The following is a 16273-nucleotide window of genomic DNA, read 5'->3' as shown; positions in this document are numbered from 1 at the left end:
TTTTTCTGTTTTTAACATCGAAATTTCTCCAATCTAATACTTTATAGTGAGTATGAAAATCATGCAGCCACACAAATGTTTATGACAGGCATATGAAGAAACACACATAGACATATAAAACCATAATGACAACTGCGATTATGTAAAATACAGATGGAGAAAAGAAAACAAAAGGAAATACATCCAAATGCAAACAGGAGTTCGGCTGCAATGATAATTATTTTTGCAACAGAGTTGCATCAGTCTTATTATGTTTCATGACTTCCAAAAAGTCATCAATCTAGTTGGTTCATGTAAGTTTATTTATTTGTTTGGTTTTGGTTTTTCGAGGCAGAGTTTCTCTATGTAATAATTCTAGCTGCCCTGGAACTCACTTTGTAGACCAGGCTGGCTTGGACTCACTAAGATCCTCCTGTCTCTGCCTCTCAAGTGCTGGGATTAAAGGCAGGTGTCCGTCACCACCCGGCTTGTTTTTAAGTTTTAAGCTATGTGTATGTATGTATGTATGTGTATGCATGTGTGAGTGCAAGTATCCCCAGAGTCCAGAAGAGCGGGCTGGATCCCTTGGAGTTGGAGTTACAGTCAGTTGTGAACCTGAAGTGGGTGTTGGGAACCAAACTCAGGTCCCGTGCAAGAAGTAGGTCATCACAACATGCTCTTCTCTGCCTAGCCAGCTCTGGCCCCCAGTTCCTTCATGACTTATTCCCAAACTATACAAGTATCCCAGTATCTGAGTGGCTGGTACTGTTCAAGGGTCAAGGACACAGAACGAGTCATGGTTTCACTTCATTCCGAACTAGTGTTTGAAGAACTTTATCCTCACTTCTTCACCCCACTCCATCTAGATTTCTCTTTAGAAAAAGAAGCACCAAGAATAGCAGCACGCGCACGTGCACACCCCACGGTACACCTTCTGTCGGCTAATGAGCTACTCTAGCTACTACGGATGGGTGGTGACCAGCCCATCCTGAGCCGCACTGGGGAGCCAGTACTGTCACTGTCCCCATTTTACAGACAGAGACGTCACTGTTAGAGGTTAAACACTGTGCCCAAGATCAAACAGCTGGAACAATCAAGGTATCAACATTAGTTCCAACTATAACCATATATGTATGCACTAACATGTCTCTACACCAGCCAACAAAATTTTGCCTGTGTTTACAGGAGAAAATGGAGGGTGGGGTGGGTGCGGGGTAACATACAAAGAACCTTAATGTGAGCTCCTGTGCCTGGCAAGACTGCTTTTGAGTCTCAGATCTCTGCTGATAAGGACACTGAATGTGGCTGAATGTCTCAAAATACCAGTTTCAGTTGAAAATAAAATTAAAAGTAATGTATAACATACATGGCAATGTCTGAAGGATCATCTAAGGATAATAGACGACATGGGGCCAGCGAGAGTCTCACCAATGACTTAATGGTGCTGTGGGTGGGGTGCCCTGGGCTGTGAGGCCACAGACAACAATTAAAATATCAGTAGATTCATGTGCAGCCGCTAAGCCAAAAGAAAAACATCATTATGGTTTTGCTTCTAGACAGACAGAACAATCAATTAATGTGGACCTTAAATTTTTTTTAACCTTGGTTTTTATGTTATGTGTATGGGAGTTCTGCCTGCAGGGACGTCTGTGTACCACGTGCACAGTTTCTACAGAACCAGAAGAGGGTGCTGGACCCCCTGGCACTGAGGTCATAGGCTTCTGTGGACAGCCACGGGGGCACTGGGAATCCAACCCAGGTCCTCTGGAAGATCAGCAGTGTTCTAACTTCTGAGCCGTCCCTCTCTCTACGGGTACTTTTATCCACTAACACCGCCACTGCTCTCCAATCAAGACTGAAGAAAACAATACAGACTTTAGACCGGAAACAGAAAAGAGAATACTGAAAAATAATAAGTCATCAGAGAAAAGGGTGGGACAAGAGGGGCTTAGCTTAGGCCTAAAATACCCATAGAGGACAAATAATTCAATGTTCTGCAACTCCAGATGCACCACCACCACCACCCCCCACCACCACCACCACCCCCACCCCAGGTCAGTTTCCCCCAAGAACCAGCAGCATTGGGATTATTAGCCTGGGAGCTTTTTACAAATGCAAACTCCTGAATCCCCCTCCCAAGCCATGAACCAGAAGCCACCCTGTAAGAAGAACCCCAGGTGACAATACTTAGGTGGCTGATATGACAGATGAAACCCTAGAAGTTAGAGTGTCTTTATCACTGGTTACCTTGAACAACGAGTCAGAAGTTGTAGGAAGAAGTCAACAGCAAGTAAAAAAAAAAAAAAAAAAAAAAAAAAAAAGGAAACTTTCAAATGTTCTACGCAATAAATACATAAATAAATATAAATAAAATGTTCTAAGCAGCCATGCACAGTGGTACAACATGCCTGTAATTACAGCTAATTTGCAGGCTTACAAATTCAAGGCCAGCCTGGCCAGCACTGTAAGACACAACAAGGAAAAAAAAAACTAATCCCCGTATCAGATGAAGAGTGGTAGATAGGTTGGTATCAACTAAGACTTACAGACCATGAATATAATTTCTTAAAATAAGATGTCAGTGTACACTTGAGGGACCCATCCTCCCTAGGAGGGAACAACCAGCCCCTTTCTCAACAAGGAAGGGCAACGGTTGTTCCCTTACCTCACAGGATCGGGTCTAGTGGTCTATGGACTTAGCACTTTAAGCCAAAGAAGCTGTGCACAGGGTTGTCCAGTTCTACCGTGCGCATCACACAATCAGAGAGCAAGGTGACCTCTCAGAAGAAGTGTGAATAAGAGGACGACAGAAGGAGAAGAAATGATGGTCGGCCCCCAGTGCGGAGAGCACCGGCAGGTGGCCCACAGCTCATAAGCACGGGAGGAAGACGTTAACACAGTCAGGGCACAGCAAGCGCGGCTCTCGGTGAGCTCTGCCCATTGCACTCACCCAGCAGGGCAGCCACGATGCCCACCAGCCCTGTGCCAGCACCCAGCTCCACGGCAGAGCGGCCTCTGAGCTCCACAGCACCCATCTCCAGATACGCGGAAAGAACAATGGCCTGAGTCAAAGACACAATGTGATTATGATTAAGGTCAGCCAGTCACAAAGAGCTGTATGGCTTCAAGATGCCAAACGCTGTCAGGAAGAACAATGACCAAACATATCCATATCCATATATATTCTCTCTCTCTCCCTCTCTCCCCCCTTTCCCTCCTCTCTTCTCTCTCCTCCCTCCCTCCCTCTCTGCCTGCAAAGTTTAATTCCTCAAGAACAGGACCTTACCTGCTGCTGTAAGGTAACCTATCAGAGCAGACACAGGCACCGTGTGCCCCACTCCTTATGTAGAGTACATGCGAACCAGTGAACAGCTATATCTAAAAAGCTTAATGATTTATGTGTCACAGCACATTCTGTGAGGTTTAGAAACTCTTCTGGAAGAAATGATTTGCATGATCTTTGGTTTTCCTCCAGGCAATGTCCGGTTCCTGAGCCAAACTAAAAAGGAGCATTATAACACCCACGGCTCTCTGGGCCCTGCTGCTGGGTCACTGCCCAACAGAGACCCTGGTCATGTGCTGGGTGGGCATCAGAAGGTAGGTTTTCACCAAAAGTTTTAGAATTCCACATGCTCAGTGAGCATTTGCTTACAATCCCATCCTTTTTACTCCTTTTCCCCCACAACTATATACTCGGAGTATAATGGAATGTCTTCATGACGATCATTTATTTAACAGCCAAAGACAGAACTATCAGAAGTTCAAAGAATCTCTTTGAACTATGGAAAACTTAAAGCAAGATATTGTCAAGCTCTGTCTCGACACGTTCTTTGTGTGGTATTTCAGAAACTAACTTAATGAGTGACCAGGGCAAATGGGCTCCTGCTTTCCTGTCAGTTTTCTGATATTCACTGGGCAATCACTGGTCGGTCATTTCACTTCCCTCAGCTTTCAAAATGCGATGTGTAAGAGGACGCAGAGATGATGAAAAGCTTGTAAACTGGGGTAGTAATGGGTGCACTGCCATGAATACACTGAACAACCCAGTGATTTCTGCATACTTTACATTGGCGGAGAGCATATGTGAATTAGATCTCAATAAAGCAATCAGTTTTCCTTTTAAAATGTAGTCTAGTCTTATGGTGGTGGACATTTCCAGAGGCCCTCCAGAGCTGACTTACCGCATCCCAAACCACTGCTGCGACTCCCAGCTGCCTCCAGTCCTGACGGATCTGGATGGTGTGGCTTGCAAAAGAGAAAGTGGCAAGAGGCTTGTGGAATTTCTGGAGTCCTATGCCCGCGCTCTCGTCATAGGGCACCAGGGCCATTTCTCCTGAGTCTAACTAACTCCGCAAGTGGCTGAGACCTGTCATGCAAAAAGAATCCTGAGTGACGCCGTATCTTAAGTAACTTTAAAAAGCTACTGAAGCTATTCTACAAATTCAAAGAAACAGGTTGAGGTACATCCAGTTTCTTCTACAACTTTTCCTGAGTCTTACGGGGAGTGAAATTTGGCTCTGAGTTCCTGTCAACTGATAACCTCTGGGGGGGGGGGGGGGAACACCCAGACCTCGCCAACTCCGTGAGGGCGCCCTACATACAGGCTCCCGCTACTCTGCATGGGTCTGGAGCTCCATAAAGGTGCAAGAAGTGACAGCCCTGGGCATCTGACCTGTCCCGACACGACAGAACCACCACTTCCCGACTTCCGTATTTTTGCTGTTTTCTTGGTCTTCCCGCCTACATCCCCACGTCTAGCTGGGACAAGGGAGCCGAATGGATAGTTAGGCTGAATCTTAACGGTCCGCCCTGCCTTTCGATCCTCGCTGGCTCGCTACGGCGGTGGTGGAGGGTCACTCTGAAGGCTGGAGTCGACCACACTGGCGGAAATCGCGCTGAGCACCGATGCACATCTGCAGGATTCCCCCACGCCCCCCGCCCCCCGGTCCCGCCCGCCACCTCGGGGCCAACAGATGCGCCGTCCTCACGCCCACGGCAGGGTCCCCGAGAACCCGCCGCGGGTGGAAAGAGGACTCGGCAGGGCGATCCACCCCCGCCCTCTGGGACCTTTGGGACCTTGGCGGGAGGGAGGAGACGGAGCTCGCAAGCCACCCTGCGGCGGTGGCGACTCAAGGCTGTGATACTCACTCTTCCCGGAGGTTCCCTCGCGTGCAAAGCTCCGCCTTAAAAGGGCCGATGGACAGGAGGCGGGCGGGGGCGGTTTCCGGTCCGTCGCTTTAATGGCGCTGCACTGGGTTGACCGCCCCGGTTCTTTCGTTCCTCTTTTCGTAGGGGCCCCACGGTTTTGGGGGGCGCCAGGAAGGGAGGGCGAGCGCGCAGGGGCGTGGGGTACTCTGCACCGGCGGCGCTCTTGGGCCGATCTTATTTTTCAAAGTGGACAGGTCGTGGTGCACTTGGTTCCCGGGGACGCGTGGCCAACAAGTAGGGTACGAAGCGAAGTCACTGTCCGTTTTGTGGCCGTGAAGTGGGAAAGCCACGCCGAGCGTCCCCTTACTACGGCGCGGGTGGGGTGGGGTGGGATGGGGTGGGGTGGGGTGGAGGGGCCGGGCGGCGCCCCGGCCGGGTTTGGAGCCGGACCACGTGCAGCCGGCTCGGGCTCGGCCGGCCGACACGGCCACCTTTCTAGATTCTGCACTACGGCCTGGGCTGCAAACCCCCGACCCCGACCCCGACCCCGACCCCGACCCCGACCCCGACCCCGCCACCCGAGGGTCTCCGGGTGCCTCGCCTCGCCCAGCCGGCAGGCGGCGTGCCTGACCTCCGCATTTCCAGCACCAGCCCACGCAGGACTAGGGACAGGTGACTTGGAGGAAACTGTGGAAGCCAGTAAGCCAGTAAGATCCCTTTCCTCAAGTTACTGAGTGTTCTGTGTGGGTCATTTTTTTTCCTCTCCGTTTTTCTCTTAGTCTTCTCCTCACTTGCTCCATGGGTCTGTGCTGTCTCAGCCTCTCAGCTCCCCCTTTTCCTTTCCTTATTTTTAAATCTCACTGGTTTTCCGCTAGGAGAAATGTTAATTACTCCGATTTATTCAGTGAATACTTAAAGGACTTGGGTCTTACACTCAGGAGCTCTTTAGTACAAGGTCCCCAGTTGGAGCAGAACTGAAGCCGAAGTGAGATAGAAACCCTTGCTGTAATTGTGGCCATCTGGGGATGTTGCGGCGTTACTTAGGGGCAGCAGAACAGGGGTGAGAGCAAGCTAGGAGACTTCAAAAGTGGGGGTACAGGGGCCTGGAAGTGACGACTTGGAGCTTTGAGAACACCTGTTGCTCTTGCAGAGGACGCAGGTTCAGTACCCAGCACCCACCTAATGACTCACAAACACCCAAGACTCCAGTTCCAGGGGCCCGGTGCCCTCTTCCGATCCCTGCAGGTACCAAGCACGCATATGGTGCACATATATATGTACAGTCAAAAGAGTCATACACACACACACACACACACACACACACACACACACACACGGCGTAGAAAAGAAGTTTAAATGAGGTAAATGTTTGAGTGTGGGTGTTGAGTTGTTTGGCAAGGTAGGAATTCTTTTGGAGACTCTCCAGGAATATAAGAACTTCCTGGTTGTCCACTTGACTCAGTGTCAGCATCAGAGGAGGACTCACTAATTAAACTGCAGTTCTAAGAACTGAGAAGACACTTCACCGACAGCCTCATTTGACTGGGTTTTGGTTGTGTTGCGCATTGTTTGTTTAACTGTGTAAAGATGTGTTGCTGTTTTACCTTGCCTGCCTAAGGCACCTGATTGGTCTAATAGAGAGCTGAATGGCCAATAGCGAGGGAGGAAGTATAGACAGGGAGAGTAAGGAGGAGGAGGAGGAACTTAAGCTGGGGGCGGGGAGAAAAAGAGAGGACAGGGAGACACCAGAGGCCAGCCAGCCAGACACAGAGGAAACAAGAAAGTAGACTATACGAATGAAAGGAAGGTAAACAGCCGGGAGGCAAAATGTAGATGAATAGAAACAGGTTAAATTAAGTTAAAAGAGCTAGTGGGATAAGCCTATGCCGAGGCCCAGCATTCACAATAAGTCTCCATGTCTTTATTGGTTGTCTTTGGTTGTCAGCCCAAAGAAAATGCCAAATACATGATTGTTTAGTTTTGTTTCAGGCAGGCTCTCCCTCTATAGCCTGGCCTTTTCTGGAACTCATGACAATCCTCCTGCCTCAGCTTGCTGAATGCTGGTATTATTTGTGTGAGCCACCATACCTGGCCTTACTTTCAGTCTTGTTGGGGATATGCAAAAGGGTCTTCTCTTTGTGTTGTCTGGGAATGATTCTAAAGTGCATTTAAATATAATGATCCATAGAATTGTGCTATTTTTCCTTCTAGAAAGATGGCCTGGGATCATTTCTGTGGTCTTCCTGGGACATTAGAACCAGACAGGGAACATGCTTGGTGCCTCCTCCAGATGGGCAGCCTCCCTGTGCACCTTCACAGGATGACGGGTGGCCACCTCCCTGCACACTCAGGGTAGGCTAGCGTTCACATAGGGCAGAGGCCATTAGTTGAGAGTGAAGGAGTTCGGGGAATGCCACCCTGAAGTGGAAAGGCTGGGGATGCTATTTTCTACTGAGGTTACTAGGGGGCTTTCTCTCGAGTTTCCTTCTTCTCCTGTTGCTTTCTGTAGTCCAGGGTCCTCTAAATTTCCAGATCTCAGAGGCTTAAAGGTATTCACTTTCCTTTCCTCGGTTCACCCTGCATACAACAGAATTGCCTTTCCCTCTCAGTCTGTCTACGGTCAGTGCACTCAAAGACATGGTTATTAAACCTTCAGAGATAGGTAAGTGGAAAGATCCCTCCCTGCTGCAGTAGCTGTGTGTGTGTGTGTGTGTGTGTGTGTGTGTGTGTGTGTGTGTGTGTGTGTGTGTGTGTATGCCATGGCACCTTTGTGGAAGGAAAGCACCTTTGTGTGGATAGTCTTCACTTTCCTCGTCTGGGACAGGATGGCTTTGTCCGCAGCAGCAGGTGCCATGTTGGCTGGCCTGCAAGCTTCTGGGAGCCCTCCTGGCTTCTCTGTGTCACTGTAGGAACACTGGGATTACAGACACGTGGCCTTAGTGGTCAAGCCCTACCCACGGAACCATCCCCCTAGCTCTGCAATACTTGTTTTATTTTTATCAACCAAACAGAAACTGCCTACTCCCATCATGCAGCAACTCCAAGAAGAATCAAGGAGGGCGCTTCTTTTGTCCTTCCTTTTTTCTGGAATTCTTCTGTGTTTGAGGTCACAGGAGCAGCCATCGTCACCTTGCTACAACTTGGTTTCTTACTCCTCTCACCTCCCACCGAATGGGAGCCCAACCCGAGGCTTTATGTAGACTTCAGAGTTGCTGTGGGCATCTGCTGTCGTTGCCTGCTCAGCGTCTATTTCCAGCTTTCCTGGAGCAGTTCTCCTGCTAATGGTCAGAATCCCTGCTTCTAGGATCCAGGTTCTGAGTCAGCTCCCAGTCTACACCTTACAGATGCCCCTCTGCTTACCAACTGGTTCCACTCAGATAAGCCCATTGTCAATCAAAAATACCGGGCGTTGAAAATGCACAGACTACCCTGAACCTAACGTCATACGGCTTAGGAACCCAGAATGCTGCAGACAGTCCGTTGTTTCTCCTCGTGACCATGCGGCTGACTGGAAGCTGCAGCTTGCTGCCCTGTTCAGCATCCCTAGGGAGGTTCCTGCTGCATATATCACCAGCCTGGGAAAAGCGCCAAGCTCAAAGTATGGTTTCTATTAAATGCACATCATTTTTACAGCGATGTAAGGTCAAATTATTACAAGTTGGGAATTGTATTAGCTGTGAGGGCTCATGTCTCAGTTGTCCATATATAAAATAAGAATAATGAGGTGACTGAATTAAAAAATGAAGAAGGTACTGAGTTCCTACTGAGAACTGGCCCCCTAAACAGGACACCACATATAATAGTTGCTGTTCCTGCTCTATATTTGGGGTGTACTATCCTGGGACCCAATTCTATGACTAGGCACAGGTCCCAGGCCTGGCTGTTGGGCACATTCCTTCCCTCTGAAACACACGTGCATTAGAAGTGAATGTATGGATAAAACGAGGCTTGACCAGAGCCCACCGTAAGGCTGGTTGGCACACACAGATAATCAGGTGAAGGAGAGAAGCTTGAAGTGGTCCAGTCTCTGCTCCCAAGAGAACTGAACCAGTAGGGAATGGTCCTGACAGAGGGAGAGGTGGTTTCTGTTACTGCCCTCTACCCACCTGGATCCAGTCAGCCTAGAATTTTCCATTATGTGAGCCATTAAATTCTTTAATTAGATTACACCCTTTGAGATGTTTTTTTGGTGTTGTTTTTCTGTAGAAGGAAAACTATCGTAATGTATTCAGTCTGGCTGATCCCTTGAACAAAGAAGATAAAAAAATCATGCTAAAAAAAATCAAGCTCATGATTGTCAGAGTGCTGTGGAAATGGAGAAGCAGATGCCTGCAGAAACCCAGGGGCAGAGCTGCTAGGCTGCCAAGTATTTCTAGTACTAAGCCCTTCCTGGATACATGTGGACTCCTGGGACCCCGTGGGTACCAGAGTAATGGGATAAAGTGTCCTTTATGCTTAATGCTGCTTGAGTATCTGAAACATACAGCCCAGGATCCTAATGAATAGGTGAATTGTAGTTTGGTTTTTGTTCTTGTGTTTCAGTAAGTCATGTAGACAGAACACAAACATTCTGTAAGTTCCTCGTACATGACTTAGTGATGCTAACTGGGCATCACATTTGCCAAAGCAACCTTGTCCTAAAAGATGAAGGTGTGTCAACAGACATCCAGTTCCTACCACACAGTCAGCAAATGTCTCGGGTTAGAATAGGCTCCATAAACATTTATGGCACCGGCTCTCTATCCTCTCAACCTCCTCTCTGCTCTTCTCTTTTCCCTTTCCAACATGGTCAGGATTGTAAGTGGCCCCGACTTGCCTCAGAGTTCTTGTGGCCTGGTCCCTCCCAGCAGTCTGTCCTCTGCGAAGATATCTTCCTTGAGCCACTGGGCCAAACCCAGCCACCCCCCAGATCCTGGCCCTGCCTCATCTTCCGTCACCCTCAGACTTTTCTACAGCACTTAAAGGGGCCCCGCTGGCCTCACAGCTTTCTTCTGGGACATTTGGAGCAACTATCGCTGGTCTTGCCTTTGTCCTACTTCCCTAACACTGCCTCCAGGCTTTCCCTAGGATGCTGCTTCCAAGGAAGCTCGCTTTTCATTTTGTTCCTGCAACCCTGCGGACTGGGCCACTTTACTCAAATCTAATTTGTTCAACGGTGCGTCTTAAGACAAGCCAGATCCTGTGCAGCCACCTGAGTGATGCCTTGGAAAGAACAGAGCATTTGCTAGGACAGGGCTTGAACTTGTGCTGTGTTCTTTAACAGTGTGACCTGGGTGGAGTTCACTAAAACTCGGTGAGCTTGTTTCCTGTCCTGGAGAGGGGGGCTAGTGATGAGGTCCATCCTGCACTGTATGGGGCTAGTGATGAGGTCCATCCTGCACTGTATGGGGTTAGTGATGAGGTCCATCCTGCACTGTATGGGGTTAGTGATGAGGTCCATCCTGCACTGTATGGGGTTAGTGATGAGGTCCATCCTGTACTGTATGGGGTTAGTGATGAGGTCCATCCTGTACTCTATGGGGTTAGTGATGAGGTCCATCCTGTACTGGGGGGTTGGCTAGTGATGAGGTCCATCCTGTACTGTATGGGGTTAGTGATGAGGTCCATCCTGTACTGTATGGGGTTAGTGATGAGGTCCATCCTGTACTGTATGGGGTTAGTGATGAGGTCCATCCTGTACTGTGGGGGGTTAGTGATGAGGTCCATCCTGCACTGTATGGGGTTTTGATGAGGTCCATCCTGTACTGTATGGGATTAGTGATGAGGTCCATCCTGCACTGTATAGGGTTAGTGATGAGGTCCATCCTGTACTGTATGGGGTTAGTGATGAGGTCCATCCTGTACTGGGGGGGGGGGGGGGTTAGTGATGAGGTCCATCCTGCACTGTATGGGGTTAGTGATGAGGTCCATCCTGCACTGTATGGGGGTTAGTGATGAGGTCCATCCTGTACTGTATGGGGTTAGTGATGAGGTCCATCCTGCACTGTATGGGGTTAGTGATGAGGCCCATCCTGTACTGTATGGGTTTTTGATGAGGTCCATCCTGCTGCACTGTATGGGGTTTTGATGAGGTCCATCCTGTACTGTATGGGATTAGTGATGAGGTCCATCCTGTGCTGTATGGGGGCTAGTGATGAGGCCCATCCTGCACTGTATGGGGTTAGTGATGAGGCCCATCCTGTACTGTATGGGGTTAGTGATGAGGTCCATCCTGCACTGTATGGGGTTAGTGATGAGGTCCATCCTGTACTGTATGGGGTTTTGATGAGGTCCATCCTGTACTGTATGGGATTAGTGATGAGGTCCATCCTGCACTGTATAGGGTTAGTGATGAGGTCCATCCTGTACTGTATGGGGTTTTGATGAGGTCCATCCTGCACTGTATGGGATTAGTGATGAGGTCCATCCTGTACTGTATGGGGTTTTGATGAGGTCCATCCTGTACTGTATGGGATTAGTGATGAGGTCCATCCTGCACTGTATAGGGTTAGTGATGAGGTCCATCCTGTACTGTGTGGGGTTAGTGATGAGGTCCATCCTGTACTGTATGGGGTTAGTGATGAGGTCCATCCTGTACTGGGGGGGGGGCTAGTGATGAGGTCCATCCTGTACTGTGTGGGGTTAGTGATGAGGTCCATCCTGCACTGTATGGGGGTTAGTGATGAGGTCCATCCTGCACTGTATGGGGGTTAGTGATGAGGTCCATCCTGTACTGTATGGGGTTAGTGATGAGGTCCATCCTGTACTGTGGGGGGTTAGTGATGAGGTCCATCCTGTACTGTATGGGGTTAGTGATGAGGTCCATCCTGTACTGTATGGGGTTTTGATGAGGTCCATCCTGCACTTTATGGGGTTTTGATGAGGTCCATCCTGTACTGTATGGGATTAGTGATAAGGTCCATCCTGCACTGTATGGGATTAGTGATGAGGTCCATCCTGTAGTGTGTGGGGGTTAGTGATGAGGTCCATCCTGTACTGTATGGGGTTAGTGATGAGGTCCATCCTCTACTGTATGGGGTTAATGATGAGGTCCATCCTGTACTGTATGGGGTTAGTGATGAGGTCCATCCTGTGCTGTATGGGGGCTAGTGATGAGGTCCATCCTGTACTGTATGGGGCTAGTGATGAGGTCCATCCTGTACTGTGTGGGGGCTAGTGATGAGGTCCATCCTGCACTGTATGGGGTTAGTGATGAGGTCCATCCTCTACTGTATGGGGTTAGTGATGAGGTCCATCCTCTACTGTATGGGGTTAGTGATGAGGTCCATCCTGTACTGTATGGGGTTAGTGATGAGGTCCATCCTGTACTGTATGGGGTTAGTGATGAGGTCCATCCTGTAGTGTGTGGGGGTTAGTGATGAGGTCCATCCTGTACTGTATGGGGTTAGTGATGAGGTCCATCCTGCACTGTATGGGGGATAGTGATGAGGTCCATCCTGTACTGTATGGGGCTCATGATGAGGTCCATCCTGCACTGTATAGGGTTAGTGATGAGGTCCATCCTGTGCTGTATGGGGGCTAGTGATGAGGTCCATCCTGCACTGTATGGAAAAGCCCACTGGGCAGTGCGGCATGTACTAATCCTAATTCAGACCAGCAACAGGAATTAAGGCACCACGGTTAAACACCTGGCTGTCTTTCTCATTGTGCACTTTTGGGGACTTTAGCATTTCTGTATGTCGTTTTCCTCATCTGCAGAGTGGGGACAAGTACTGATGGCCCATGACGGGGAAGGTGATCCGCACACACTCGGAGACTGGGAAAGTGCTGGGCCAGCTTTCCCCCAGAAAACCGGATTTGTAACCTGAGAGAATCACACTTCACCCATTCTTGCCTCTCAAGTGTCAACATTTTACATCTGCTCAGTGAGAGCTTCTGTAATCCCAGGTGGCCTCCGTCCTCAATGGGACTCTCACCAGAGCCGCCCCCAGGAAAGAAGCCCACGCCTCCATCTCCCTTTACCGTGGCCTCCTGCAGCCCTGGCTGTGGCGTCCTGAAAGTCCTGTGAAGGGCTTCAATCACTTGCCAGCTTTCGGCTTCTTCGTCTGAACTTGGTCCTTCATGCATGGCAGAAGTCTTCCTGCTTCTCCCTGAAGCCACCCTTCCCCCTCTGAGGCAAACAATATTATTTCTAGACCGGCCACCTTCCCGTCTGTGTGCCAGCAGCAGCAGCAGCAGCTAGGGGTGGCCAGGCTGGCACTGTCCTGGGGTGACCCGAGGGGGCAAATCCTCAGCTCTTGGGGCATCACAGGGAGTCACAGCCATTGGTCAGTGCTCCACCTCTCTAGGTCTTCCCTCCAGGTCACCTCCTCTGTGGTCCTCTCCTTGGAACAACCACCGCCCCGCCACATCCCTGACCCTACCCCTCCCTGTTGCCTGCGCATGTTTCCAAGCGCTCCTCGTTGCCTTGAAGTTTATTGTGTCGAATTGAATACACCACTCCTCACCTTACACCAGCAAATACCTGAGGCAGGATCTCATTGCTCCATTCTCAGTGACCTCACTCCATAACTAGACCGTTAAAATCTGCTCAGAGTCAGGACCGGATGCTGAGCAGCTATTTCCTCCAAATTAGAACATTCCCTCTTGGGACTGGGAAAGACTCAAAAAGTAAACAAATCAGTGTTCATAACGGCCCCTTCTCAAGGTTACAAAAGCAGCAAGAATTTCTCAGGAGAGGAGTCTCTCCCCTCACATCACAGAGCTGCCTTTAAGCTGGGCAGCAGGCTCTGAGAATGTGGCTTTCATGACTCACCACTTAGGCTGGGGTGGGCTTTTGAGGGCTGCAGCTGCCTCTGAGTCATCCATACCCCTGTAAGTGACCCCAATAACTCACTGTTTGACTACCCTAGAGGGGTGCAGTCAGGCTTGAGTCTGTTGCCAGTACACTATCCTGAGTGTTTACATCTCCCCCAGAAAAGTCATACAGCATCACATGAGGAGTTCAGTTCATTCTAGCTACTGCTCTTTCCATGACCACCTCTCCAGAAGAATCCACTTGTGCCTGCCACAGCAGGACAGGGTCATGACCTCGTTCTCCAGATTTTACATTCAACTGGCTCCAGGCCAGCAAGCCACTATATTAATTCCCAGGGCTGCCATGACAACAAGCTAGTTAGCTTAAAATATGCCCGTGTACATACGAAGAATTTTGGAAGTCACAAATCAGCAGGGCCTTGTTCCCTCCATAGGTACCAGGAAAGGATCCTCCTTTGCCTCTGGTGACCGTGGATATGTTCCTTGGCTATAGGACAAGGCCAGGCTATTGCCACCTTCACATGGCATCTTCTCCCTGTATGTGAGCTCCCTCTTTTCATAGGACATAAGTTACTGGGTTTTGGACCCACCCTAACTCCATACTACCTCATCTTTATTTTATTATATCTGCAAATGAGTCTGGATGGTCCTGACTTATAGTGGTTTGGTGTAGCAGTAGGGAACGCAGTGTGTGTGTTCAGTAGAAACTGCACTTCCAAGTTTGTTTGCCCCCCCCCACTTTCCCGGCTAGCAGTGTTGGGTGAGTGACTCGAGATGCTGGCCATCGTCTCACAGTCAACCTCTTGATCTTAGGGAGAAGCCATACACACACCACCGTGCACCATACCGCTCAGCTACAATGTTCCATAGGCTGAGTACTATTCAGCGCCTCCCTCTTTGCTGGTCCTAGGGATTAACCCTGTGGCTTCAAGCATGCAAGGCAAGCACTCCGCTGAGCGATATCCCAGCCCTCTTTTTACTTTTCGGAGACTTGGAAACAGGGCTTCACTAAGTTGCCTAGGGTTAACCTTAGACTGATTCTCTAAGTCCAGGCTGCCCTCCTGCCCCAGCCTCTCACGTAGCTAGAATTCTAGGCCTGTAACACCATGTCATCTCTTCAATGCATGCTTGACTCAAAACATTTTCAACTTATGATTGATTTATAGGGAGCCAATCCCATACATTAAGGAACATCTGTATTTGCAGACACTGCCACATTCCCAGGTCAGGGTGTGTGGTGGTTTGAATGAGACGATCCCAGTAGGCTCAGGTGTTGAAACACTTGGTCTCCAGTCGGTGCTGTGTGGGGAGCTTCTGGAACCTTCAGGAGGTCCAGCCCTGCTGGAGGAAATACTCCACCTGTGCCGCTGGAGGCTGACTTTGTGAGCTTACAGCCTTGCCCTGCTTCCTGTCTGGTTTCTCTGCTTCCTGTCTGTGACTGAGATGTTCTCTGTCAGCTTCCTCCTCTGGCTGCCTGCAGCTATGCTGTCCCATCCCCCACACTCCCATCCCCCCACCCCCGCCCCCGCCCCCCACCGTGGACTCTCCCTCTGGAACCATAAGCCAAATAATCTCTTTCTCCCGTATGAAGCTTTTGGTCATGATGCTCTGTCACAGCCACAGAAAAGTAACTGATACAGGGTGCTTAGGACTTCAGCTCTTCTCCATGAGGCCAGGAGACAAAATAGCCAGTAACCCAAACTGCAAAGACAGACAGATAAGGACAACAATTTGATGAAAATATTCACAAAATATGCATTTGTTTGAACTCCGCCATTTTACACTGTAAACAGGCGTGGGCCAGTGCCTGGGTTTAAATCTTCAAGATCAACTTCTTCACTTTTGTAGAACACGACAGTAACATCTCCATCATCGGAGAACTGGAAAGTAAGGGCAAACCAAATAAAACATGTCAGTTGCCACACAGCACCTACCCACAGCAAGTCCTTGCTCCACTAGACTTGGCTGTTATTAACTCACAGCAGTAGTGGGTAATGCTGACTTACTGCTTTGTTTTGTTTGGTTTTAGTTTTCTAGAATCAGAACTTTAAAAATACTTTAAATAAATCCCTTGTTATCAAACCCTAAGTCAAGCACTATGGTGTACTTGGGCAAATCTTAGCTGTCATTTTGTAAACTGTATCCTTTGCACCCGCAGCCCATAGCTTACGTTCTATGTTAAGGTCACATGATTATAAATATCACATTGCTGTGATAAGTTTCTGTAGTGGGCTATCAGAAAGTAATTTTGTCGGGTGGTGGTGGTGGCAGCGGCGGCAGCAGCAGCAGCAGCAGCGCGGCGCACACCTTTAATCCCAGCACTCAGGAGGCAGAGGCAGGTGAATCTCTGTGAGTTCGAGGCCAGCCTGGTCTACAGAGTGAGTTCCAG

General features: G+C 49.3%; 1 protein-coding gene and 1 long non-coding RNA gene across 6 annotated transcripts in view; both read right to left on the bottom strand.

Annotated features, from left to right (window-relative positions):
• Positions 1-5255, bottom strand: part of Mettl21a (methyltransferase 21A, HSPA lysine) — a 70393-nt gene extending 65138 nt beyond the window's left edge. For 3 of the 5 annotated variants that reach the window (XM_042260227.2, XM_042260228.2, XM_042260225.2), the window contains exons 1-3: positions 5128-5255; positions 4161-4345; positions 2930-3041 (exon numbers count right to left, since the gene is read on the bottom strand). In XM_042260227.2, coding sequence (XP_042116161.1) covers positions 2930-3041; positions 4161-4307 — 259 coding nt within the window. In that variant the 5' untranslated portion in view covers positions 4308-4345; positions 5128-5255. Of the gene's footprint in view, positions 1-2929; positions 3042-4160; positions 4346-4651; positions 4786-5055; positions 5075-5127 lie in introns of those variants that run through there. The other 2 variants (XM_015993895.3, XM_015993896.3) reach the window with 2 other exon arrangements.
• Positions 5256-15614: 10359 nt separating this feature from the next.
• Positions 15615-16273, bottom strand: part of LOC107401005 (uncharacterized) — a 60791-nt gene continuing 60132 nt past the window's right edge. The window contains exon 3 of the long non-coding RNA XR_006063063.2: positions 15615-15764. This is a non-coding gene — a long non-coding RNA (uncharacterized LOC107401005). The remainder of the gene's footprint in view (positions 15765-16273) is intronic.

This window comes from Peromyscus maniculatus, chromosome 13 (assembly GCF_049852395.1).
Source record: "Peromyscus maniculatus bairdii isolate BWxNUB_F1_BW_parent chromosome 13, HU_Pman_BW_mat_3.1, whole genome shotgun sequence".
In the NCBI taxonomy this organism is placed as follows: domain Eukaryota; kingdom Metazoa; phylum Chordata; class Mammalia; order Rodentia; family Cricetidae; genus Peromyscus; species Peromyscus maniculatus.
The sequence above is the reverse complement of the archived record's forward strand: the minus strand, read 5'-3'. Positions and strand labels throughout refer to the sequence as shown.